The 27987-nt window shown below is 44.4% G+C and overlaps 2 protein-coding genes across 2 annotated transcripts in view; one reads left to right on the plus strand and one right to left on the minus strand.

Moving 5' to 3' along the window:
• The first annotated feature begins 19 nt into the window (after positions 1-19).
• On the plus strand, positions 20-12887 carry Prosbeta2 (Proteasome beta2 subunit). Its single transcript, XM_089582314.1, has 7 exons — positions 20-163; positions 443-524; positions 603-700; positions 4130-4270; positions 4624-4798; positions 10618-10769; positions 12704-12887. The coding sequence occupies exons 1-7, from the start codon at positions 99-101 to the stop codon at positions 12822-12824; spliced, it is 834 nt and encodes a 277-aa protein (XP_089438440.1). The 5' UTR covers positions 20-98; the 3' UTR covers positions 12825-12887.
• Positions 12888-20438: 7551 nt separating this feature from the next.
• The window catches only part of Kpc2 (Kip1 ubiquitination-promoting complex subunit 2), a 36688-nt gene continuing 29139 nt past the window's right edge, over positions 20439-27987 (minus strand). Inside the window, exon 10 of the mRNA XM_089582315.1 lies at positions 20439-27928. Coding sequence (XP_089438441.1) covers positions 27786-27928 — 143 coding nt within the window. The 3' untranslated portion in view covers positions 20439-27785. The remainder of the gene's footprint in view (positions 27929-27987) is intronic.

The following is a 27987-nucleotide window of genomic DNA, read 5'->3' on the forward strand; positions in this document are numbered from 1 at the left end:
AATTTGCATTCGTTTCCGCGCACTTTTGCAAAATCAGCCTTCAGGGGCCGCAGGGCGCCGCAATCGTCGAGAAGTCAATCCGTCCAGTTCTGAAGAAAATGGCTGCTGCCGCGACAGCGCTCGTCGAGCCTTCTTCAGGATTTTGCTTCGAAAATTGTCGCAGGTGGGACAGAATTATTAGTAGACACGTGTTTGTCAATTGGAAGGCATTTTGGTCGCATGCAGGTCAATAGAGGGGCCGGGTAATTCGTGGATGTAGCTGAAATTGGTATGTTTCAGCTGCATTCAACTACAATGATTCGACACATTTTTCTTGGCTCTTTTTTCTCCTCCAATCTTTTCCAACACATTCAAGTCCTCTGTAAAGCATAAAGTGCTTTCAATGGGAAAAAGCCTTTTTCTCGGCTTATATGACGCGTGCATGGATTTTGGATCTTTTCAGGAATGCTTTCCTGCAATCGCAAGGATTTCCACTACCCAAGGCAACAAAGACCGGTACAACTATTGCTGGCATAGTGTTCAAGGTGAAAAATCTTTTCGTTGTGGCCCGCCTATGCTCGTTCTATACAGCGTAACTAACGCTTTTGCTTTGTCTTGTTCAGGACGGAGTAATCTTGGGGGCCGATACCCGGGCCACCGCTGGAGGTTTTGTTGCGGACAAGAACTGCGACAAGATCCACTACCTTGCTCCTAACATCTAGTATGTTTTGCTTCAAATCTGAAAGGTCAAGTTAGCGCTTCAGTTATAGCCTCACTGCTCTTCCAGTACGCATAGTATAATGCCATACGCGTTCACATTCAATATGTTCGAAGACTGCAATGACACTTAGGTGTTGTGCACAATATTTTCAAATAGATTTAGCACTATGGTAGCAGCACTCGGCTGTTATACGGGATAACTGCTTTGCATGTGGCGCAAGTGGACGGGCTGACAACCTTCAACAAAATGTCATGTTGCAATTAGAGCAACGAAGAGCGATTAGAGTTCGCTATAAATCAGGCATGATAGCTGCTGAAACATGAGGATGTTTCTGTAAGTGCATGGTAATAATGCCATGGCTTCTTGCGTCTCAAAATGCCACCAGCATATCCCAGAAGGTGGAGATTCTGCTGAGACATTATGCATGATACATACAGTAAGTTGTAATCAGTCTTACTGCTCTGTAGTTATCAGTTTATTCAAGTATCAAAGTGACTCCTGCTGGAACTGTTTAGTAGGATGTGTTGTAAACCCATCAGGTATCTGAATTTGAGAGTTAGCACTTGCCTCCTGAAGAGAAGTGATCGACTGGAATTCTTGTCTTCACTGCATTTAACTGAAAAAAGTTGCTGGAGCGGAGAGTGAATAATTGGGCTAATTTTTGTGCAGAGTGGTGGACGAATGCTGATTGTTATAGTATGTAACACTGATTTTCTGTGCAGTGTGTTTGGCTGTTATGCAAAGTATGGTGGTGGGGTTGCTAAAGTTGTCTGGGATGCGCAACATGTTGCTCGCTAACTGGTTGTTTGTTTTGTAGTGTACGAGATATGTTTAGTAAGTTATGCCTCTTGGACTCTTAATTATTGATGGAATTTAGATGTTTTAGAAGAACGTCAATCTGGGCTAGATGGTGCATTATTTGAGACAGAAATGGTAATGGCGCTACAGCAAGACGTGCACATGCGCATGTCCTGTGTCAGTCTTTCTTGTGTACGTCTTGCTGCAACGCTGTTAACATTTCTGTCTCAATTTAGGTGTTGCATTCAGATGAATGCAAATGAATGAATGCGGTGACCTCTTTCCCATGAAGGAATCGCTTTTCATCTAGTCCATGTCAGTGGATGTACTATCGGCCAGGAAAGTAAATAGACCATGGCTCTGGCGGCAGGGGCGACTGCAGGGCTGCACCGCGCCGCTCGCTAGTTGCCAGGGTGGCAACTAGCGGCACGAGTAACGAAGGATTTCGCCCTTGCTTTCACGCGGGTGCTTGTCACGCGTGGTAAATTTCCAGTGTGGCATTCAACTGCTCTTCTATTCCCCCCCCCCCCCCCCCCGTGTTAAAAATTAGTGCTGTGTTTTTTGCCTTCGCTCCTGACATGCGAACCCGCCTCCTCATCAGTCAAAAATGAACTGCTGAGCATGAGTATGGGTCTCTTCTTTTCACCGGCATGTAATGAGAGGTCTTTCACTTACGATTAAAAATGCACAGTATGTACTGACGCCAGACATGATAGCGTTGTAGGCGATGCAGCATTTTTATTTGTGAACACTCCTGCGAAATTTTTTTTCACTTGCGTGTTGGTACCCTTAGACTTCACGGGCCACCTTGGTGGCTCAGTGGTTATGGTGCTCGGCTGCTGACCCAAAAGTATCGGGTTCAATCCCGGCTGCCTCGGTTGAATTTTGATGGAGGCGAAATTCTAGACCGTGTGCTGTGCGATGTCTGTGCACGTTAAAGAGCCCCAGGTGGTCGAAATTTTTGGAGCCCTTTACAGTGGCTTTCGAACCAGCCACCTCCCGCAGCCAAAGCGGACGCCCAAGCCTCTTGGCCACAACTGTTGTGTATGATAACGGATCAGAAACAGAAGCAAAAAAGTTTGCGGGAGTGTTCACAGAGAAAAAGAGCCACATCACCTACAAGGTTCTTGCATCTGGTGTAAATACATAATACTGCGCGTTCTTAATTGTGAGTGTAAGACCTTTTATTACACCTCGGTAAAAAGAACAAACTTGGATGTGCCCTTAGCATTTAAGCTTTTCACTGATGAGGCAAGTTTGCATATCAGGAATGAAGGAAAAAACACAGCCCTATTTTTTTAACGTTGGGAGGGGGATATAATCAGGAACATAAAACTAAACGGCGCTTCTTTTCTTCAGAGTGCGACAGTTCAGAGGCGCATTAAAGAGGATTCTGAGCTCGTTTTTTTACTACGGGAGCTTCATCTACATGCTCCAAGCATTCTTAGAAACTTCGAATTATTGTCCTGTGCAGCTGATTTCCCTATTAAATCGAATTAAACGTCCAGACTTCTGTCTTTTTTTTTTTAACTCTCCTCCGAAAGGAGGTGACGCGTGGAGTGCCTTTCAACTAGTCGCGTGGCGGCTTCACTTTTTGTTTTATTTTGTTTTTTAGGTTTCCGTGATTAAATAATTTCAGTCACAGACAACGTAGCCGCAAATTGGGCCCACAGAAATAAAAATACGCGTACACTCTGCTTTACGTATCACTCCGCTGACGGCAGAGCGGAAAACCGCCATGTGACTGGCTGAAAGGTACTCCACGCTTTGGTTGACTCCTCCTACTTTCGGAGGTGAGTTCAAAAAGAAAAAAAGGCGGGAGTCGGGACATTTAATTTAATAGGGAAATTGGTTGCACAGGACAATAATTTGAAGTTTCTAAGAATTCTTGGAGGATGTAGATCGAGTTCCCGCGGTGAGAAGACGAGCTCAGAATCCTCTTTAGTGCACCTTTAATGCTGTGCGGTCATCCATTTGCCTGCCCCTCTACAGTGAAACAGCGCCATGTACTCGACTACTGGTGATGTGAACTCTGCTTTGTGGCAGCCGTCAACAGGAGAGGTCACGAATGTAGCACCAGAAATTTATCAAGCATGACAAGCACCCATGCGAGAGCAAGAGCGAAATCCATCGCCGCTCTGGGCACCCTGGCGGCAAGTGAGCGGCGCAAGATAGCAGCACTATGGTGCAGCACCGCTGCCGCTTCTGCTGCTGGAGCCGTGGTTCATTACTTTTCCGGCCGATAGTACACTTTGCCCACCTGTGCACTAGTCTCGGCATGCCTTCATAGAAGAATAAAGGCGGCTGTTTTGCCTAACCCACCTTGCAAAATAAACCTTGCAATGTCAGACGTCTGGCTGTTCTCCAGGTTGAAGGAACACCTGAGCACTATGTACATCATATCTGATGAAGGGGTCACCAAAACTATGTGCTGTTGTGGTATCATCAATCACCACCCTCATTCTTCTTTGACAGCATGCAGGCTGGTGCACCATTGGTGCAAATGCTTGTAATTGCCTTAGTTTTTTGTGGTAGCAGCATGCAGGGATGCAGAATGAAATTTTCAGTCTGTAGGTGGGATGGCCCCACGCTAATGTTTGATGAGTGCATTTTTCATTTTCTCCTCGTCAGTTGCTGTGGTGCAGGCACTGCTGCTGATACAATGAAGACTACGAGAATGATATCGTCACAGTTGGAACTTCATCGCTTGGCCACTGGTCGGATTGTGCCCGTGTGCACAGCTAACCGCATGCTGAAGCAGATGCTCTTCCGGTATGCATTGGTTTTATCCTTGCATTACAGTTCATGTGTAGGTTGCATGTTTTATTGCAAGACACACTCATCTGGGATATGCAAGTTAATCAATGTACTAGGCAAACATGTTGAGCAGGTAACCTTTAGCCCAAGTGTGTTTAATGGCTTGTTTCTCGATATTATTTGAAAGTAAAGGGCTGTCATTATATCTGTTAGTTACTGAGAATAATGGCAACATGAGACTGGAATTAACAGAGAGGTCACGATTCATATTGCAGTCAATTTTAGCAGGGCTAGAAGTTGTCCGTTCGTGCACAGTGGAAAGTATGTTTTGGAGGCTCAGTGTCAGTGCTGCACTGTTTTTCTCCCAGGTACCAGGGCTACATCAGTGCAGCACTGGTGCTTGGGGGTGTGGACACAACTGGTGGAGTCCTCTGCAGCATTCACCCACATGGCTCTACAGACAGGCTTCCTTTTGTGACCATGGGGTCGGGATCCTTGGCTGCAATGGCTGTGTTTGAGCGTGACTGGAAGCCTGACATGTCTGTATGTATTTTTTGCGCACAACACATTGTATAATAGAAGTGCATGCTTAGTTCTTATGTTCAAGTATTTTGCTTTTATGTTGCAAATTCAGTTTGACCGCGTCATATCTAGTTTAGGCGTTTTGAATTTATTGTCTGTATCGAATGCTAACGTTATTACATCGAAAGTGGAGTGTAAATGTCTGGGAGTGATGTATATGTTTACCGTATTTACTCAATTCTAGGCCGACCCCCGAAATCCATAAGGTCAGAAAATAAAAAAAAGTTTACTCGAATGCAAGCTGAATGAAATAAGGCATTGACTCGGACTAGAACATGCATTTTGTTACGCTTGCGACGCTCGTCGTAGCGCGTCGAATGTTCACTCATCGTCTTCGTCGACATCACCGTCATCGCTGTCCTCTTTGTCGCTGGCTTCTTCCCACAGCGCACTGTCTTCGCTTCCGTCCAGCGCGTTTGAGACGCTGCACTTTTGGAAGGCACGCACGATCAGTTCGGCCAGAATTTCCTCCCATGCTGCGGCAACCCAGTTCGCCACTTGGCGTAGCGAAGCATGCCTAATGCGCCCAGTTGGTGTGAGCTGGTGGTCTTGGAGCGGCAGCCAGTCGTTATAGTGCTTCCGAAGCCTATCCTTAAAGGGCTTGTTGATTGCAACCTCGAGCGGTTGTAGCTGGCTCGTCATTCCTGCGGGTATTCTGCAATGTCCGTACTGCCTTCCAAAAGCGCTGACTTTATGGCATCTGTCAAGTGGCCGCGGTAGGAGTTGAGAGCTAGGAGAGAGACTTTGAACAACAGGGCTCTGCACGGCGTTACCTAATGGTCTTCACCCAATCTTCGACAAGGGCACCACTCATCCACCCATTCTCATGTGTGTGCACAACGACGTTTTTAGGGAAAACCTCTCCGGGCGGAAATGTCTTCCACTTAAAAATGAGGTACAGCAGCAGTTTTCGCCCATCGGCCATGCAACATAACATTATGGTAAGACGCTGCTTCTCGTATCCGGCAGTTCCTACTTTCACCTTTTTTGCGCCCTTCTCATTGACTCTGTACCCCACAAGCATGTCGAAGTACACTGGTGTCTGATCGGCCTTGCCGATTTGGCCCAGACTGTACTGCTTCTCCAGCTGCTTCTTGATTACAAAGCGCTGAAATGCCACCAGCTTCTCCTCAGAGTCAGGCTGTAGGTTTTGGCATATGGAAGTCCGCTGTCGCAGGCTGAACGCGAAACGCTTCATGAAGCGATTGACCCAGCCCCTGCTGGCCTTAAATTGGGTCCGTGGGACGCCTCTAATGTTTGCGATCTCCCTCGCTTTCAGCTGTATTATTTCCGTCTTCACGGGCATCGCACCTTCCCTTTGCTTTCTTATAAAGTTGGCGACATCCTTCTTCACCTCTTGGTGTCGCCTGCTCTTCGGTCCAGTGAAGGTAATTCGGTTTGCAGCGGAGTTGAAAAGTTCGTTCCGCTGCTTCCGCCACCAGCGCACATTTTTCTCGTCCATGCCGAAGTTGCGCTGGGCTTGTAGGTTTGAAATGCTTTCCGCCGCCAAAACTACCTTCCGCTTAAAAGCCGCGGTGTAATGGCGTCGCTTGATAGGCCCCATTGCACCACGAATACGGGCCTTCCTCTAGGTCACATGGCAACGAACACAAGCAAGCACAGGACGGCGAGACCTTTGTTCACAACGTTCGAACAAGCAAAATGGAGCCTGCAAACCTGCAAGCAGCTACAAGCTGCAGCCGCGAGATGGCATTACATGTATAGCGGTCATCATCATCATCATTGCGGGTAAACCGCATCCTCGTATCTAAGCCGACCCCCGACTTTCGTAAACGATTTATTAAAAATAAAGTACCGGCCTATATTTGAGTAAATACTGTATATTGATGGTATGGGATATGGTGTGGTATGGTGTACGGCATGGCATGTGGGATTGAAGTGACATTGGCCATGAGGGATGTCTTTGTGGAGTGCTCCATATTAATTTCGACCTCTTGGGGTTCCTTAAAGGGGCTGCGAAACACTGCTTGGGGGGATACCGGCTACACTTCAGGTGGGTTGTTTATGTCACACAGATGCTGACTTAAAAAGAATTACAGGAATCGATGCACAGGAACGGGAGTTATTCAGTGAAGAAATTTCAAAATACAAGCAAACAAAACGCTGCCCTCAACTCGATTTTGGCGGGGCTTCCCACTCCTATTTCGCTCTCCCAATGACGGCACCTGGCGCAACCAATCAAAACAGGGCCGCCGCGGTGGCTCAGTGGCTATGGTGCTCGGCTGCTGTCCCGAAAGACGCGGGTTCGATCCCGGCCGCGACGATTGAATTTCTTTGGAGGAGAAATTCGAGGCCCGTGTACTGTGCGATGTCAGTGCACGTTAAAGAACCCCAGGTAGTCGAAATTTCCGGAGCCCTCCACTACGGCGTCTCTCATAGCCTTAGTCGCTTTGGGACGTTAAACCCCATAAAACCAACCAATCAAAACAGCCAGCCAGAGCACGTCGTGGAAGTTTGTACTCCATGGTTGCCTGCTCTCTGTAACTCGTTCTTGCTGAGACTAGCAGCGTCGTTTCCATGCCAGAGCGCCCCTGGTGGTGTATTTTTATTTTACTTGCATTGCAGGGCTTTTATCTAAGACAAACAAGTTGTTTTGTTGATCTAATATAAAAAGCAGACAGGAGACAAAATGTGTCTCTATTTATTCACACAATTTGAAGCATATTTACTATTTGTCCGATCATCAAGCTCGCGCCAGGTGATGTCATATCCGCTGCTAAAAACCCGCCACTGTGTGGCGGCACCATCAGAGCTATGAAGTTGTTTTTGGGAGGACATTAAAATATTAAAAAACGGAATATACGCGGTATTACCGGCGCTAATAGCACCATTATAACTCACTGTATGCAATCAACAGGCAAAACAGTTAACTAAAATTGTGTTTCTGGGCCCCTTTAATATGCACTGACATTGCGTGGTACACAAGTAGTACCTTGCGTTTCACCTCCATCGAAATGCAGCCACTGTGGCCTGGACCTAACCCTTGTCCTTGGCCTCAGCAGTCGAGTGCCCTGAACACCGAGCCTCCGCAGCGGGGCTGGTCATGTGATATAGGCAGCATGCTGTGTTGCATCCCTTGTGGTGTGCTTTTCCTGATTCTGACACACTGTTGTGATCACTTTGCACGTGGAAGATGGCTCCACAATACAGTTAAACCTCGATTTAACGAAGTCCGTAAAATCGGCAGTGTACTTATAATACTGAAATTTTGCTACATTTAAATTTGTCTCCTAGCGTGCTAAGAATCCGTCAGAAATGCACCTTGGATAGCTGGCGGCAAGAGCCTTTATTTGTGATTAAAGTGGTCCTTCACTTCTGCCCTTTCTTCAGCAAAAACGGCGTTATGTGCGTCTTGCTTATATTGCGAGCTTGCAAGCTGCCTCAGCACATCTGTCTGTGCCAGCTGCCTCGTGGGTGACGGGAACAATGCACCCGTCTTGAGTTTTAGTTTTGGTGTCATCATTCTCTTATAAGTGCTCAGAGCACACCGTCGACACGATGGCTTGTTCCACCACTGCAACCTCGTGGCTGTCAGTGGCTGTCAGTGGCGGCCACGCAGCAAGCCACGCAGTCTGCCCCCTCCCCTTACTCTTTCTTTATTCATGTCGGCAAGAGCACGAAGAGTATCCTTCAATCAACAATCAATGGAATGAAATTGGGCCCACCCTGCTGCTTGTGTTTTCCGCCATAAACGCGAGTGTGTCGTTTTGTACATACGCACATTATCTGAGTGAGAACCAAGGTTGTCTGATGTGAAGCGCACAACGGGCTTCACAGCTGAAGGGTGTGCCAATGGCACTGACCTTTACAGTTCTTTTACCAAGCTTTGGGTGCCTCTAAATGTGATACAGTGATACAGGGTACTGCAAGGAAAGAAAAAAAAAATCTCTTAACATTAGCTTCATCACTGCCTTCAACTCTTGTGCCCCTATCCTTTCCTCAACTTATCTAAGTTTCTGGTCCTCCTTTACCCTCTTTTGTAAAAGTTTAGGTTCCCCTTTCGCCTTGATGCATGAAAAATTTAACCATTCCTTGTCGTCCCTCTCAACATTTGGGACTTGCAACATTCCTGTTAGTCACATTTTTCTATTTAATGTGTACTGTGTGATCACTCTTACGGGATAATATGCACGGGTAATACAAATGTTACCTTATGAACTCATGTAAGGGCCGCACTTTTTTTTTTTTTAAATTTGGGTGTGAATTTTGAAGGAGCAGCCCTTACACGAATTAGAAAAAAAACATGACTGTCTTTTTTTTTTTTTTTTCGATTATCTAGTCCATCCAAAACGGGGTTGCGGCCCATACACGGTTGCAGCTTTTGCACGAGATTATATGGTACTTGAGTTTGGAGTTTTGAACTGCAGTAGATTACCAGTGATGCAAATCTCGCAGGGTCAGGACAAACATTTGTCATCAAAAAACAAGCAAGATCCATATGCTGAAGCACGAGGAATGCATGTGCACAAATCTGTTCTGGCTTACAGGATTTATATACTGCCGCACACCAGCACTTAATGCTTGCAATGCGTACTGCATGACTGGTGATTGCAGCATTATGTGTGCATCATGTGCCACCATTCGGCGCTCATGGTGTATGCGGCATGACTGGCGCTGGCAGTGCTTATTGCTTGCAGGTGCAGTTCCTGTGTTCATATCATCTGTAGTGCCACGGGAGAGTTCAGAACATCTGAATTTCTGGGCATTGTACATTTTTTTGGCCCGGGAATTTGGTGTATTCGCATCATCGAGCTACCACTGTAATTTGAACATAAGCATCTGGTTTTGACAACCGTTCTATGTGATAGCCTGGGTCTGTATTTCTTGCACTCATGTTAACACTCTTCTACAAGCTGCACTTGTTTTTGTTTTTTGTTTCAGCGTCGACAGAATTCAAGGCACAAGAGCTTCTGGCAGAAGCTTTGTAGGCAGTGCGTGTGAGACCACAGGGATGTAGTCTCAAGCATATAAAGAAAAAAATTGCACTGGGAGCTGTAAAGTTATCACTGTCATTAAACAGAACTGTATGCAAACAAAGTTTCTAGAACTAGCTATAGGAAGTATGTTCGTTTCATTCTGTTTTGATGTCTAGTGAAGTTGTAAATTTCACTGTTTCCAGGTAAGAACTTCGTACTTTGAACTGTGCAAGTCTGATTCATTTAGTATTAATGCTATAGCTTCAGAGTAGTCACACAATAACCCTGCCAATGTCAGAGATGAAAATTCGCTGATTGGTCTAGAGAGGTGACATCATCACAACCTGCCCACCACGGCATATGGCAATTAATAATTAGTCGAGATAGGTTATTGATGTCGCAACCTTCCCACTGGGTTGTGAGCAACCTTGGTAGAGAATCTAAAAAAAATCTGAAAAAAAATGTGATACAACATGCAAATGTCTGCACCATCACAGCACAGCAGATACCTGCTACTGCAGCTAGCAGTCCAAATAAGGCAGTTGATGGACAGAAAATTGCAAAGAAAATGACTCAAACACACACAGAAGTTGCAACAGAAGCTATGACAATTGTGAGGTCTAATGCTATTGCATCCCACTCTTAAGGTGACTTAAGCGTCCTCATAGTTTTTGGGTGGAATTGTGGTTTTGAGTGGATGAACTGGAGTATTTCAATATAACGGTAGAGCAGTAACTCGTGAAACATGCTGCACAGGTTGAAAATAAGTGGCTGTATTAGCAAAAAGTAGCCCCTGTAAGGTTTCTACTCTGTGTGAAATTTGTGTTCTATTTTCTTTCATAGCTGGAAGAGGGAAAGAAGTTGGTGAGGGATGCCATCGCTGCTGGTATCTTCAATGACTTGGGATCAGGCGGCAATGTGGACATGTGTGTGATCACTCGTGGTGGATTAGCCCATGTACGCCCTTATGAAGAAGCAAATAAGAAGGGCGAGCGGTAGGAAGTTCTTGCTTTTTTTTCATTTTTCTGCGACAGTGCATTGCTCTACTTCAGTCCGATTAAGACAGCATGCTAAGTGCAGTCAAACCTTGATATAGCGGACATGGGTATTGCGAACTATTGGCTGTATCAAACTGTTAGCAAATATTTGTGACAAACACTAGCAATTCTTACTTTATATGTTGAAGGTGGTTGACCATAAAATGGATAAATCGAACCCCCAGCGCCAGGCTGTGTCAGCTCAGATGGCTGGCAGTGAGCTTTTCCTCGCTGCACAAGCAACCGGTGGTGATGCTGTAAGCGTTTGTCATTGTTTGCACCTACTCACGCACATTGACAGCACCCCGGAGCTAGCAGTATGTTCAGGTGTAGCCTTGCAGTAGCCTCCCTGCACTCATACGGAGGTATGATAGCCTTAGCTGCTTATGCGCCAATAAACACAGCACTCATACGGAGGTGGTGAAAACAGTGATAGCTTTCGTTCTGGCGCCTATTTTTCACGTGATGCCACTGTAATGTGGAGAAGCCACCCTAGCTTGCATTTTGCATTTGGCTTGCTTGCATTTTGCTGTTGCTGTGTGCTGGCTGCGCTGCACAGAAAAGCCAAGCTAACTGGCACATGGCGCTTGGGTTTCCGCGGCCACTGGAATCGCTGCGAGTGGCTTCAAAGCGGTGCTTAAGGCCCACCCCTACTCTCTAGTAAGAGTTTCCATCCCTTAACTGTCTGAATTGCACTGCTCTTCCGTGCGTTTGTGGTGAAATTTCATTTTACAAATTTCAGCTCTATTGAACTGTTTCACAATTTTTTACCTGTTCGCTATAACTAGGTTGAATTGAATTGTAGTAGCTTATGCATTTCCTTTGCTTTTGTGTGGGTGTTTCAAAAGTTGTTTAATGAAAAGGCATGCAGGGGGTCATTCTTTCAGTTTAATTCAGCTATCCGAAGAGTGAGAAGGAAGACCTCTCCATTTCACGCTCTATTTTAGATGCTGCAATTTGTACCCAAGACACTGTGTCTGCAGTGCCAATCAACATTCTTCTACAGAATTGAAATTAACATTCTTTTATGGAAATGAAGGCCAAAAGACATGCATACATCACACACAAGAACTGTATTAAGGTGGCAGTTTGGGCTTGTTGGTAACACGTCAAACAAAAATAGTGCAGAGGCAGAACAGGGAATGATTCTGTCTTTCATTTTCCCTGTTCTGCCCCTGTGCTATTTTTGTTTGATACACAGTTATCCAAAGAGTGAGAAGGAAGACCTCTCCATTTCACGCTATATTTTAGATGCTGCAATTTGTACCCAAGTTGGTTCGTGGTGACTGATAGGACTTCCCAAACGTATGAAATTGATGCCTTTGCCATTGGGAGAGTTGTCTGTGAGCCACCCCTCCAGAAAAGAGAGGTGGGATTGGAAGAAATATAGTTAGGAATGAAGTGAAAATGGCAGTTCATTTGAGTTCAGTTTTGTGTTGTTTCTTGGGAAGTTCATCCTCCACTCATTTTCTAATGCGTTTTAATTTTTTTTATGCGAACACCCATTATTGCAAAAAGTGTCTGGTGTTGTTGGCATGGAAGCCTCGGTTGGCAGAAGGCTAAGTGCAGAGAAGGCAATCCCCCTTCTCCGCTTTCAGTGGAGAGTAGGGAGGGAGAGGTTGGGAGGCAAGTGGGACACTGTGGTTGCCAAATAGAGTCGAGGGGCTGAGAAAGTGGAGCGGGGTACTTGGTGATTGATGGACTGGATCATGCTGCCCACGGACACAGTCTGAACCCGTTGGCAGCAGCTGCTGCTCTGTCTGGAAGGAACACTAATTGTAATGCATTCTCTGTTACGAGTCGCATTGATTGTAAATTTTTTTTCATGTCTTTTCTAGCGTTTATTGTTAAGTGACTAATTGTAATGCCCTTTGCCTTTATCTTTTGCTTAGGCATCTGAGCTACAAATTCAAGAAGGGAACAACCGCAGTCTTGGCAGCCAATGTAGTTCCAATTGAAGTGGAAGAAACTGTTGTGAAGCATGTGGAAGTTGAAGCCATGGAAATCGCCTGAGTGAGGCATCATTGGTGCACAGTTGGCAAATAAACAGAGCTTATGCTCTATGGCACTGCTTTATTACTAGTGTACACCAGCACTTTCCTATAGGTTCTACCACCTTTGCGAAAGTATGCATACTGTTGTTTGATGGCCATTTCAGGAGCAAGTTCGTTGCTGCCATGGATCGCCGTAAGTAAAATAGCTAGGAAAGCTTTCAAGTGAATGTCATATGCAGCGTGTTCCTCAATTTTACATGCGTTGTAGAATGCTTCTCTTGGCTAAACCGGTAAAATGTTTGGGCTCAAATTTGCAGAAGTGGCATTTGGTTGGCGGAATTGTTTTGTATTACATTTATTTGAGGTGTCTGCCTGATTCGATCAGGGGTACTCTGATATTCACATCATCTGCGGTGACTGCAAAGCAAAACAAGCCGCTGTCGCAGCGATGTTGCCGTGGAGTCACCTCATTTTGTTTGTAGGAACTCTGTCATGGAGATTCGAGAGGGGGTGGGCCGATTGTAGTAGCCAGAATTTGTTGGGCCATAGCGCCAAGGGCAACTTTGTTTTTGAAATTCTAAAAACTGGTGAATATTATGATGGGCTACACGCATTTCAATAAATGGGGAGCCTAACAGTAATAGTTCGATAACTACTCAATATTATTTAACCAGCCTATGAGTTGGCATATCTCGTAGAGCTGTGCACGGGCCGAAATTTCAAGCTTGCGCCTGGCCCGGGCCCTACCCTACTGACAGGCGGCCCGGTCCGACACTGAAGAACCCGCAATAAGTGCAGTTGAAGCGACGATGACAGAGAAAGAGATAACTTCAGGAAAATGAGTTTATTTCGATGACATTTAAATTTTGCCCTCGCATTCCAGATGAAAATTTGTAAATATTTACAGACAGCGCATATAGGTATGGAATTATCTCGAAGTTATTGTGTAAGAACCACAAGTTGCCCACTGTTGACGGCTTGGGGCAAGTGCGGCGCTCTTGCATTATGAATTCGGCAACACTGAAATTTCTCTTGCTGCTTGAACTGGTGGCCAGAATGGCTAATACTTTTTTAGCAAGCAGTGAAAGTTTCTGGTATGTAGCGTCCTTGCTTCTTCAAAACTAATAGCTCAACCTCTGAGCAAGGGGTAGCTTCTGCAGCTAAGCAATCAGTCAGCTCATATCTTTCGGCATTCCGATTGCTGGTTTCTTTGCTCCACTCACTGAACGAATTCATGCATGGCTTTCTCGCTGGAGGTTGTTCTTGCATAGAGGCCAGCAACTCCCCTGGTGACAACGCGACGAGCTCTCGTATACGCCCATACACTTGATCGCACTCCTCGGAAACCATCCTAAGCTGTTGAAATTGTGGGTGGAAAATCATCGCTATCTTGTGCTCCATGGTCAGGATAACCTTTGTCTTTATGAAAAATTGGGCACATTGCTGAATCTTCGCCATTTCTGTGACCTATGATGGTTGGACTTGGTCATGAAGAATTCTTTCTACTTTGGCAAAGTGCAATAAGGCTAGGGGCAACTTTGTGATTTTATCCGCCTCCAGGGCTCTCGTTGCTTCTGAAAACTGTTCCAGAAATGCAATTAATTCTTTTTTCGAACCGTTTCGTCCACATTGTCCATGACTGAAGAGTTCCTCACTTCTGCAAGTTGGCCGAATACAGATATCAGCATAGAAAGTTTTGAGTTCGATCTTGTTGGAACTTACTTCAGACGGTTTGGTTATGTTGGCTAGCTAGGCCACTTTGTTTCAGGAATTTCATGACTAATTTGACATTTTCCAGTGTCTTCCTGACACAAGGGGCTTCAGCTGCAAGAAAATCTTCAGAGAATGTGTTCCAAGAGCAGTATTTAGGAGATGTACGCAGCAGTTCATTCTGCTGTAGGGCTGGAGAGCAGACATGATGTTCGCACCCTGGTCGGTCACGAACGTAGCCTTATGCAGAGCATCCCTGTCAATCCCCAGTTTAGAAAAACAGCATTGCAACTCTTTTCATTTTTGAACGTTTTCCCCCGTCTTGCGGCGTTCCTGAGTAAACTGCAAATAAAAAGAACGTGAGAGTGCAGGCACCACTCACTGTCAGTGTAATGTGCTGCAGCTGCCGTGTATGCCACTTTGCGAATATCATCTGTCTACATGTCCGCAGTGATCACACAGCGCCCCTCGATCATAGCTGTGGCAACATGCGGCATTAAGTTGCCCCGAACTTGTGCTGCTAAACCGGCTACCTTTCTCTAGACAGTGGTGCGATAAGGAAGGACATCATCAACCTGAACATTGCCATGGCGAGCTCCAGTGCTAACTCTTGTGCTACTTTTTCAAAGCCACTGCTGCTGACTACGTCAAATGGGCGCATACCTTTCACACAGAAATGTGCTAAAGCTGCAGTTAACTTTTCCTTCGTAGATGCTGCTTGGCAGCTTCAGAAGTTATTGTGCTTGCGTTGGCTGAGCTGCTTTTACACCAGTGCCTCTGCAGATGCGATGTTCCCGTTTTCGAAGACTCGTAGGCAAAAAACGCTCTACTCAGCTTGCACTGTACAGCGCTCCTACCATCGGGTCTGTAAATGAGCTTAAAGCGTCCGCTTGAAATGCTGCTTCTCAACTTTTCAGCACTGAACTTCTCCATGGTACAAGACTGACACCTGGCGAAGTGTACGAAATGAACGAAACGCTCGGAAGTACTAACAGGTGTGACAGGCGAGGTCCGTAGGTGACGTGCCACGACTGGCAGACTTTCTGACTTGTCAGAGGATAAGGCCAGCAAATTATAGCACGGCACTCTTCTGCGAATGCCGATTTGACGGCAACATCCCACAGGAAGGAAGGGTGGTGTGTTCGCATCGCTGACACGCAATTACGGCAAAACACAACAACCAAACCTGCGCCAGGACAGTACGAGCGGTAGTGGAGGCGCCAGTGGCATTCTTTCACTGCCATTCATGTGGGGGGGGGCCCCACTTGGCTATTGCCCGCGACAATTGTCCATCTCCCCTGCCGTAACCGGAGCAAGTAGCTCTTGCCGGGTAGACGCACAAAAGAGAAGGCAGTCGGTGCTGCGGTGCGTTTTGAAGTCTTTCCGAAAATGGCACCACAGAACGTCCCATCGTTCTCTTCGCTGGGTACCAACAACGGCGAGTGGAAGTTAACCCTTTCCCGAGGCAAGAGTGACGTGTTCCTCTTGTCGACCTCGGTCAACAGCCTTCAAGCAATACCGCAGTTCATTAGGAAAGCTTCCCTAGATGCCGCGACCCCACGTGCTACGGTACGCAGCCTTACCTCCACTTCCCAAAACCATCCTTTCTTATTACCCTTCCCACTGCAAGGCGCCCACAACTGGTGGCTTTCCCCCAACGTTAGTACTTGCTAAACCGAAAATGCGTGTCGAGCCCCAACTAGCTTTTGTTTGCTTTTTGTTAGCGTTTGTACTTTCCTCCCATCCTTGTACATCCATCCTTCCATTCGTCCTTCGACACGGAGCACTTTCTGCTTTGCATGCAAGACACCGAGCGGGCCAAAGCCATATTTACACTTCCGCATATGATACAGCCTTTGTTCAGTTTATAGCCCTGGGGATTTGGTTCTGAGTGACACTATGTGGCTCGTAGTGTATTCCCAGAGCTCCAAAACTTCTAGTCTTGCCCCCTCCAATGGGTAGGACTTCCACGAATGCTACAGGAGCCCCACTGTAGCAAACACCCTGGGCTCTAAACTTTTGACCAAGGCTGTACGTGCACTCGTGATCGCGAAACCCGGCCGGCCCATCCAAGACAAATATACCCCGGTAGGGGCGTAGACAAGGGGGGTGTTTCGGCGTCGGAACAGTCCCTGAAATCTTCTGAGCGCTAAGTTCCCCCTCTCCCCCCCTCCTTCTGGCTTTTTTTTCAACCGTGCTATTCACACCGCATCGATATATAAAATGTAAAAACGAAAATAAGAAGAGGGTCGGTTTGTTGACAAACTTAGTTCCTGTTCAAATAGGAAGCGGTAGTTATTGCAGAAAATGGCCACTCTTCTTCGCCATCGTACGACGTATGACACTCCTTTTAATTGTAGACACAGTCCACCCAATAAAGCATACATTTTCACGTCAATTTGCTTTTTCATCCTTTGCATAGTTCTTTAATGATCATAAACTATCGCGAAAATAAAAAGTGGGTTTTTTTTAAAGCGCATCTGTGTCTGGGTGCAGGTTCGCATGCATGGGGTAGAAGTTGACCAATATCACTTGTTCACAGTTGCCGACTTTGTTGTAGAGCAGAAGCTTTTGTGTTGTTGTACAGTATGTGAAAATATTGTAAATATCCACGATTTTTCTTATACCCTGAGCTTGGCGCATGATAGCCTTGGTCGCTTATGCGCCATCAAACTCAACTCAACCCACGATTTATTTTTTGCACTTTTTTTTTGTGTGTGAAAAAATAGATGTTGTTTACGAATAAAGTCCTCGGAGTCCTGTGTGCCTTCGTATTATGCAGATATTACAGTGAAGGAAGCAACTAAACCTGCAGCTGTTTTACAGCAGAAAAATGACATATTGTATGGGCTCTTTCTATTTTTTTACCGGCAGCGTGTAACACCTCCTGAAAAATATTTCTGGCTACGCCACTGTACCCGGGCCCAAACTCACATCAAAGAGCTTCCAGGCTTCCGGCCCAAGCCCGTGTGCAGCTCTAAGGTCTTAGCCGTATTCCTATGCACCACACTGCTGACGCTGCTATGCCGAAAAAGGGTTCTTTTTAACTCAAAAAGCCTATTTTCAAAAATGGCAGAACATCTAGGTGAAACGAGGTATATTTGTACAAATTTCAAGGTAGTGGAAATGGGGTAATAGAACAGTAAGATTCCCCACCGATAAAAAAAATCCTAGTTGGAACCAAGGCAGAGACGTGCAGTGCGGTGCACAACTGGCTGCAACAACTGTTCAGAATGGCATCCGCATATATGACCCATGGCTGTCTGTGCGAGTAGTGCAAGGTGTTCTGCCTCCTAGTTTCCACAGTTTCCGCAAAATTCAGATGCTCAGGTGCAGGTAAAATATTCAAGTGCCATGCTTAATTTTGTCGCAACAGAAAAGTGCTAGGGATGACCTTGAAGCAAGGGTTGGTTTAAGAGCAGGGGCTGTTGAACAGCGATACACTGTTCATAGTTTATCTGGAATGCCTGCAGAGTTGAAGCATGATGCTACATTTTGCTACATACCTTCCGGTGCCTCAGTACACACAACAGCCTTGGTGGCAATGCAGTAGAAATTAAGTATGCCTTCTTCACACCAATTAATGTCCTAGAATTTTATTATCAGACTACGTAGTTGCCGTTGCCATTAGTGCAGCCACATGGACAGAAAAAAGCCTGCCACAGTTGCATCCACTCCCACCACCCTCAAGAGTCCAATGCTGCTAAAAAGGCAAAAAAATTGCGCCACTCAGTCACAACAAAGGCAGAACCACGCTTGTAAGTCAAAGCCTAAAGCAGTGAGGCTACAGGTACAGGTACTTAACAAGCTAACACAATCAAGCTAACACAATCCACAACACAAACCAGAATTTCTCTTATGGAAGTGCAGGACCATTACTTTATCAATATACAACTAAAAATACCTGCACTTTACAGAAGTATAAAAAGGGTGCTACTACACCAGCAACAGTGATAGCAGTTCCTGTTTATAGAAGGACGAAGAGATCTGCTAGCATCACTCACAGGTGAGGCAGTGTCATGTAGAGCAATTGAAAACAAAAGGGTGAAGTGACAGTTTATTTGACACTTCTAGAGTTATTACTGTTACTTTTATCATAGTAATAATTACACATGCCAATAAATTGCCATAAACCACAATGGTCAGCTGAATATAAGCCACCAAGGCTTGGCATCAGCTGGGAAATGGTCAATTTATTTGTAAATTACAGAACCTTGTGTTTCTGTGTAATGTCGCGAAAATAATTTATCTGCAAGTTTCTCAGAGCAAAATCGTCATTTCCTATAAACAGCACACGTCATAGTACTTTGCTAGTTGCCCTCAGAGGAGCGCAAGATTCGACACACAGCACTTCACCTCACACAAGCTTCCATCCACACAAATTCGTAAGCCTCTGTGAAGTTTCTCAATTGAATATTTAAGGCAATTCATACATTAACAAACAGTACTGAGGCAATTTATGCATCACAATGTGATGTCACCGAGTAAGCACCACAAACTGTACTTGTTCGCTGAATTACCTTTCAGGTGCAGTATGGCTCTGTAGGATATTCTTAAAAATCCAAACAGAGCAGTACTCAGGGTAAAAAGCAGTACAGAGCAGAGACATCAACGTATTTTTCCAGAAAAAAAGGCAGCACTCCACTGAGCAGCAGCAAGTGAGCAGGTAGAGAGGAAAAGAAAGACGCGACTCCCCGTAACTTGTGTGTGACTCAGCAGAAAACATGTAGAAAATTAGGCTGTTAGAATATTTTAGCTGAACGATGTCTGCTAGTCATTACCACTACTGCTAGGCACTTTTCAAATATTTCAAGCAAGCACTCAAACTGCAATTTTTGTGCACCTTGTGCATTTAAACATTATGATCAAAGAAACTGCATTACAGCCATATAGGCTTATCTGTAAAGTTGGTGTCACACTTGTAAGGAGCACTCGCATGGCATACTCCTCTGCAAAAAAAAAAGTTCACAGACGGTTTAGCATGGCTAAGCGCGGAATATCGTGCAGTAGCACTAGTTATGGTGGGCACTTAAGGTCATTATGTGCTGTGAATGCGAAAGCATCCTTTAACCTAAAGGCCTTCACTTTAAAGGCTTTTAACCTAAAGGCTTTTAACCTAAAGGTGGAGGCCTTCACCCAGATGTACACACCTGGCAGGTTGCCCACAACCCAGGGGGCCACCTGCCGCAAAGCAGGCTTGAGGGTTGTACGCAAGTACACAGAAATCAGAAAACGTGCCTTGTAGTGCTACCACACTAAATAGTGGTGCCTAGCTGCAGCTGCTAGGTTCTAGAGTCAACACTTGCGTGAAAGTAGTGCCACATAAACCTGCAAGCCAATTAAACATGTGCACATCATGTGGAAACCACCACGTCTAATTTCACTTTTTATAGCCAACCATGCACAAGATCAGCACCCTACGCAAGTGTTACGCAGGCTGTGTACTTTCACAGATGAAAAACTGGAAATCCTTGATTGGATTTAAACACTGTGAAGTGAATTCTGACCATGACAAGCACCACCTATGTCTTCGAATGCATGGTATGTCAGCATCATATGTCAGTCTGCCAACGGTTAGCCACACCTTAAATACTTAAGTGTATCAGGCAGCCAACAGACAAGCTGGTAAGAAAAAGTAGCATTTGCAATTCTTTCCTGCTCCTATTTAAAGATAAAATATTGGGATGGTGCAACACTCTGAATCGTGCCTTTCACAAGCAAGTACCAGCACACACAGTGAACGTGACAATGCCACCACTAACAAACGTGGGTATAAGTAGTCATAATGCAATCAGATGTGTGAGCTGGTGCCTGTAAAGAGGGCCGTCCATTTGGCTGCGCCGTGTATATTAGCGCAGCTTTGTATATACATCTTCCTTAAACGAAGAGCTAACGTTTCAGTAAACATTTTTCTTGCACATGATAAGAGTAACTATAACTACTAGTGAAATTTAATGCCTAATACTAGTCATAGCAAACAGAAGTAACACGACAGACTGATGCTGCACAATTCCTGGAGCTCTTGTACATCCAAACATCTTGGTACATGATCACTTTTCGCACATTTGCAAAATCTTGCATAAATAGTAATACACACTTAGACAAGAAAATACTACTTCCCTCAGTATTCTGCAGTACTAGCGTCTTGCCTATCTGAACAAAGTTGCCGGTTTTCAAGCTTGTCAGCCACTGCATCGAAGCAAGGAACACCTGCATTCAGTGTTGCTGCCATGGATACATTCCAATTTTCTAATAAAACTGCTAATATACAGTCCTGTACTTGTGCATAAGATACCAAAACAAAAAATTATACATTTTCTGGTGTACTACGTAGAATCTTGAATATATGAATCTCACAGGGTCACCTAAGATATTCGTATCGTCAACATTTAAACAAAATCTGTAAGCTGAAGGATGAGAAATGTGTTCGCACAAATATATTTATGGCTGAAGGAATTTGTGTATGGCTTCACAAAACCACTCAACACGTGAGGTGCATACTGTGTGACTGGCAATCATGGCATCGATGATGTGAGAAAAACGCTAAGTGCTCACAGCTGTGGTCATGACTCCCATATCATCCATAGTAATGGTGTGGGAGTGTGCTTGAAACACCCCCAATTCTACACATTTTACACAATGCACCGCAGTTAGGACTTTACGAATTTGAATCACATCAAAATCTATCAGCTGTGATAGTACCATCGAGATTCTACTGTAATGTGCACGGTTAGCACTTATACTTCTCAAAAAGTAACGAAGCAAAAGAAACAACACTATATTTACCATTAGATTTGAAACTCCCACTTAAAGGACTATAGGCACCTAATTTTAGTCGCACGTTTTCTTATCTGTAATGATGCATGTGACATTAGAATACAAGGCCCACCCCGTGGCATTCACCTGCAACTGCTAAATAATTAAATTTAATTTCTTCACTCACGATGTTTCAGTTTTGGTTTCATCAACCAAATGATGGCTGTGAACGTAAGGAGTGTTTAGGGCACGTGATGCATGAAAAAGCTACAACCGCTAATACACCATTTGTTATCATTTCAACCCTTGAAGCAGGCTGGTTTAAGCATTATAGTGATTTAAAACTGAATGTCAGTGATTATATCGCAGTTTTTTTTGTACCTCACATAACCTAAACATACCTTACACATTACAGCTGTTGTTCAGTCGTTGAAACCAAAACAGTTTATAGTTAATGAGGTTCAACGTCCCAAAGCGACTGGACTATAAGGGACGCCGTAGTGGAGGGGTCTGGATGATTTCGACCACCTGGGGTTCTTTAACGTGCGCTGACATCGCACAGCACACGGGTCTAGCATTTCACCTCCATCGAAACGCGAACGCTGTGGCTGGGAGTGAACCCGCGTCTTTCAGGTCAGCAACTGAGCACCGTAACCATTTAGCCATCACAGTGGCTGAAACCAAAACAGCATAAAAAAAAAATTCGATTATAAATTTAGTGGTGGTAGGCGAACACCACACGGCGATGCATGTATTCTAATGTCTAGCGCGCATCATTTGAAAGAGGGAAACACACAAGCAAAAGCAAAATTTTCGTATCTATACTCCTTTAACCTTTTGCAGTCAGGAACGACTGTTGTGGTAAAGAAGTATTCTGTGAATTTTAGACAGCAAAAAAATTCGCTTCATTGGTCTTTCAGCAATAAGCTAACAATGCATGAAATAGCTCAGAGCATTCTTTTTGGATGGAGGCCGAGGCATTTGCTACATGCCTTTCAGTGAAACACCATATCGTTTCTGCCGCCGTAAACTTCACTGCAGAGTCATCAGATCAACTCCCTGCACTGTCTGATGGAGAAAAATTGTCTTCCTTGTAAAGCTCATGTTTGGTGCCACTGAACTCACCCGAGATTATTTTGTGAAATGCAAGCACTGAAAATGTTGCCATGACTGCTCACTGTACCGAAGTTAATTAGCTGACCTTGTGCTTCCTGAGGAGGCAAACAAGAACAAAACTGCAAAAAGCCTCCAAGATGTGACACTACGAGACAGTCGAAAATGTGACACTCGTACATATCCACCAAGCAAAGCAACAAGGAGCCAGGTATTTAGAGACTGAATGGGAACGAGAGAGATTGGTGGGAACTGCCCAACGTCTGACCAGAATGGCCACTCTCTAAAGTTGAGTGGCACGAAAGTAATCACTGCTAAGGGTTAACCCTCACACAATGTCATCATCATCAGCCAGCTTATGTTCACTACAGAAAAATGACCTCATCCACCGAATTCCAGTTAGTCCTTTCCACACTACCTGCAGCCACTCTACCTTAACAAATTTCCTAATCTCATTTTTCCATGAGACTCTGCTGTACCCATCTGTGTTCTCCTTCCCTTGGAATCTGCAGTTACTTTAAAACACCATTAGTTATTTGTTCTCAGCACTACATACCTTGCCAAAGTTAATTTCTGCCTCTTGATTTGCACTAGGTTGTCACTAACTCATCTGTTCACTAAGTGCTCTAATCTACACAGCTCCCTTTCAGTCTCAATGTTATGCTAATCATTTTCATTTCCATATCTTGCTGTGCTGTGCTGTACTCAATTTGATTCCAAGCATTTTCGTTACTCTTCCAAGTTTCAGCCCCATAGGTGAACACTGGCAGGATGCAACTGTTGTATGCTCTTTCTTTTTGGTTATATTGGCAAGCTCCTGTCAACAACCTGAGTCCCACCACAGTGGTTAGAGCACTTAGATACTGAGTCGGAGGGCCCAGGTTCAATCGCGGCCATGGCAGCTGTGTTTCGATGGAGGCGAGACGCAGAAGGCACCTGTGTGCTGTGCGATGTTAGCGCATGTTAAAGAACCCCAAGTGGTCTGAATTAATCTGGAGTCCTCCACTATGGCGCCCCCCCAGAGCCCATGTGTCACTTTGGGATGTTAAATCCCATAATTTACGATTTGTCAACCAGCGAGTGCACCTCAACTCATTTTTGTTCTAGTGTCTCCCTTCCCATGGCCAGAATCTGCACTCCGTACTCATCCTAGATAGACATACTCCCCTGAAACTTCCAATACCTCACTGCCTATTGTAAACTGTGGTTCCATTCCCAGATTGAGACATTACTTCACATTAATTTTTAAGCCTGCTGTTGTACTTAGTTTAGGCCCTCAAGCATGCATTGCAATTAACCTCCCGAACCACAAAGAAGGACAATGTAATAAACTGAAAGCTACTAAAATGTTCTCTTTAAATCCTTATCCTAGTTCTTCCAGATCCAGCCCTTCAATTACCTTCAAGCTTTAATGCTTGCTTAATCAGCGTCATTTCACTCCTGCTCATTAATGTTGACAGTTTGGCAATACCTTATCTGTGGGGTGTCGAAGTTTTCATGGTCTAGCATTTCTTAATAAGATCCTTCGTATTCAGAGAGAACTTGCTGGTTTCCTGCCAAGCTAACATATGTTCTACTCTAACTGCACCCTGTGATGATACTGTAAGGCTGTCGCTCACTGCTTTTACACTATCTTCATCTTCCTTGATTAAAGCTGAATATTTGCTCTTGAGCAAGATTTTGAATTGCTGCACGTTTTTTCTAAACCTTAAGGGGATATGCAAGTCTTGAGACTGCAAAAAATCATGTAACGGTAATTCTTTAAAAAACAGTTTTTTATACTAGATACACTTCAGATTATATCTCCACAAAATAGCCAAGCTCAAAATGATCCCAAAGTGCAAACAAAATCAACATTCCGAGAGCTGCACGGCTGCAAAACGAAGTGCGAGCTTTGAAATGATGTTGCACTTCATGTGGTCGCAATCCCGATGCCATTCCCCAGCCGCCATCATTTTGCTACCATCTGAATGCTTGTTTCGTGCCCTTTTCTTTGACACCTTCCAAGGTGGCATCACAGCAGCGCAGCCAACGCTACAGCAGTTTTCCCGCAACTCAGTAAGTGCACACAGACTCAGTCTCTTTATCTCTGTTTGTGATTTTACAAATACAAACTCTGCCTTACAGGCTTTTTCTCAGGCCTGCCTTAGGCATCTGAAATGAGCATGGTATCAGTTTATTAGGAAGGAGCAGAGCTGTACAGCAAGGCTAATTTTACTAGCTTTTACACCATGCGCTAAATTTATTTAGTTGCTTTCCTAAATTACCACCCAACCTATTTTGTAGGTTCTATTTATAGATTCTTTTACCAGTGTATGTGTAAAAACAGCATCAGTGCACAAAGTGCATTTTGCATGATGCAGTTCTGTAAGTATTTCTAATAATTTATAAACATTTTTTTGGCTGACTGCCCGTAACGAAGAACCCAATTAAAGCCACAAAATCCTTACAACTCATATTCTAGTTGAGCTATTCAAAACATATTTGCATATTTGGGCCCCACATAAGAAAAGCACACTTTCGTGGTAATTACGATAACGACTGCATCAGAAATAAACAAAATGGCTAGAAGACCCACATCCCACCTTAACCCATATATGCTGGAACTTCAAAAATTTGACAAAAAATTAAACTTTTTTATATAACATGTTTGTTTCACTTCATAGTTCAGAATCAGTCTTTTATTGGTCGAAATACTTTTCTCAACACCGACTTTTCAGCCATCCTACAATGTAGGACATTAGACAAATTCCCCACTTGTTACGTGTGGTAAAGCTGCAAACATTTGACATCAACTTTAAAATCACATTTCTCATCACATGCAGTGGTCTTATGACAATGTGCAAAAATTATTTGTCTTGCAGAAATGCAGCGTAGTCGGGGGTCGAGTCTGAAAAATGGTGACCAGAGAAGACTTGCAGATCTTTCTGAACGCATACAACGCACAGAGCTGAACGCACACAACACAACCCTTGCACAGGAAAAGTTTAGAGTCTCTTGAACCTATGCTAGCCGGGGAGCAAGCTTCTAAATAATAAACTTTGAGTTACTACGCAAAAAGGCATTGTCTTGCATGTAGGACGCTAGGCATATGTGGGTTAAATCATTCATCTGGCTCTTCATGACATCCTTTCCCTGTTCCATTTCAAATCTAGGCTAATTATATAGTTAAACAATTCCATGGTTGCTACAGCTAGCGTTACATAGCATACTGTATATCAATGTCAAGAAAAAATTTTTTCTTCCCCATTAACCCAGCCATCAGAACTAAGCCGTTTCCGTAAGAAAATGAAAGATAGCAAAAAAAAAAAAGTTAGGATTGTCCGCTTATCACTAGTGCTTTTAACCCTTCGTCACATCACTGTTATTTTCCACGTGCCATGTTTATCTGCATCAGTGTTGCAAAACACCCGCTGCTTTACTGATACTGGTCCCCATATCTGTGCTCCTCCCTCTGAATGCAATGGCCTATGAGACGTGCGTGTGTTAAACCAAAATGATGGCGCATTCTTCCATGCCCATAGGAATGCATCTTTTGCTGCTGTGGTTTAAAGCTCAGAATAGAGACGATGCCACCACCCAATCAAACGAAATGGACATTCAGCAGGCCCTACCTCCCGAAATATTTTGGGTAAGCCCACGGAACTCATGCCACAAGAAAGCATTCACTGAGACCTTTCAAATGGTATATGCCAATTTCTCATATCTTGATGGATGTGGCAAACGTTTTGTAGTGCGCCTATTTTTTTACAAACAGAACTCAAATGTGTGAGGTAGAAGCTGTAAAATGCACACTAGACTAAAAAAATAGCAGCTTTTAGCCTCACTATGCAAAGAAGTCTACATTCACCATGCAGGGCACAATTCAACCACTACACATACTTAGGTGCACTGGTTCTACAATTGCTGTTCTGCGCCAATCACCCTGTGCATACTGGCTGGCTAGCTAGAGCACACAACCCTATGGATGATTGCAAAAAGCTGCAATCGCCACGCGCACACTGCTTCCATGTGAACGCCTTCGAATGGATGGTCGAGTGACTCGATGACATCTCAGTTTTTTGTTACTAGTGCTCACAATAATGCCGAGGACATCACCAACTCTGAAATAAGTTTCCTCAGGTAGCTACCCTTGGAAGAAAAAAAACTTTTCACTGAGACTTCTCTGTCCTGGGGTAAAAAAGTCACAGCAGTTGTCCTTATTTTTTTTTTTTTTTGCCCTGACTTTGTTCTGAACATACGGTTACATTTGCTTGCTTTTTAAGCTGCTGATATACGTTATTTTTTTTCCCCTTTTTCTCATGGGAACAGTGAGCATGAATACTGTCACACCTGGTGCCATGCTGGCTGCCCAGAATAACATTTTGTACCATTTTGGTTTTAAGCTTCAGCATTTTGGAAAGCAGAAAACTAAGTTACAGTACTGCTGATCCATCTGCAGAGGCAGGCCAGATGAGGTGGTCAAACATCAGTGATGTAATAAAAGCATATGACAGCCCAGGCTACAATTAGGAAGAGGAATAATGAAAAAAAAACAACAAAAACAACAACGAAAGCACATCAAGCAGTAGTGAAAATATCTAGGAGTATGCAGTTCGCACGCAGCAGCGGTTCTGATCCTGTAACAATCAACCAAGCAGCATAGTTGGCCATGCCACTCTGTTCACAGCATAAAAGTACAAAGTAGAAGATGCCAACGCTCACATGAAAGGTTGAGAATGAGAGCTATGTAGTAAGAGATGCGCCAAGTGAGTCTTTGTTTCACCCATATTCCGTCTGTAGAATGTAACACTGACAAACTGCTTTTTGCTGCAACTTCTTTTTGCTCTACTAGTTTGGTACTTTTGTACTGTTTACAAAGCAGTGGAAATAGGTCTTCTGGCAGTCGAAAACGGAGCGCAATGTCACAACAGCAACACCTGCTTAGGCTTAACTGAATAATTAAATATTAGCAATGGCACTCAGTAGCTAAAGCCGCAAAAGATGCAATCTCTAAGTGGTGGTCACAAGAAAACAACCAAAATGATGTGCCACAAGACATCTGGCAAAGACTAACATTTTAATAAAGGGACGCTTAATAAAATTTGACACTTCCATGATTTGTAGCAAGGTCACTGCAACCATCAAACTGACACTGCTGGTTTAAGAAATTTAGGATAAAAATTTCTCTACTTGCACTATGACCATTTTTACTAGGCAAGTATCTCAAGTCAAGTACTGAAATGACTGACAAACTCATAAAGTTCAAAAATGCAAATCATTGGATGCCGTCAGAAAAGCAGATGACTGGGTTATATTTTCAATGGCTAACTTGCTTCTTCACTACACAGCCTATGAGCCCCTTGCAGCTTTTGGGCTCATTCAGTTGCGACGTCACCACTTCCCCCTCATACTCTTGAGTTCATGTCACCAAGGGCCTGGAGAGTTGTACAGAGTGCTTCTCAGCATGGTAGATACGAAAGATCTGGCTCAGAATAGGAGCAGTGTCAGAGTCATTCAGCCATCGGGAGGCACATCCAGGATTTTCCAGCATTTGTAGTAGAGCTGCAAGCAAAAAGAAAATGCCTCACATCAACCTCTGGCCATGCATGTTTATTTTTGCA

Source organism: Amblyomma mixtum, chromosome 3 (genome assembly GCF_055824585.1).
Source record: "Amblyomma mixtum isolate Tamu chromosome 3, ASM5582458v1, whole genome shotgun sequence".
NCBI lineage: Eukaryota > Metazoa > Arthropoda > Arachnida > Ixodida > Ixodidae > Amblyomma > Amblyomma mixtum.

Coding starts and splice junctions, on each gene's coding strand:
- Prosbeta2 (XM_089582314.1), top strand. CDS start 99: ATGGCTGCTGCCGCGACAGCGCTCGTCGAGCCTTCTTCAGGATTTTGC. Junction 525..602: donor TTGCTGGCATAGTGTTCAAG/GTGAAAAATCTT, acceptor TGTCTTGTTCAG/GACGGAGTAATCTTGGGGGC. Junction 10,770..12,703: donor GCAAATAAGAAGGGCGAGCG/GTAGGAAGTTCT, acceptor TCTTTTGCTTAG/GCATCTGAGCTACAAATTCA.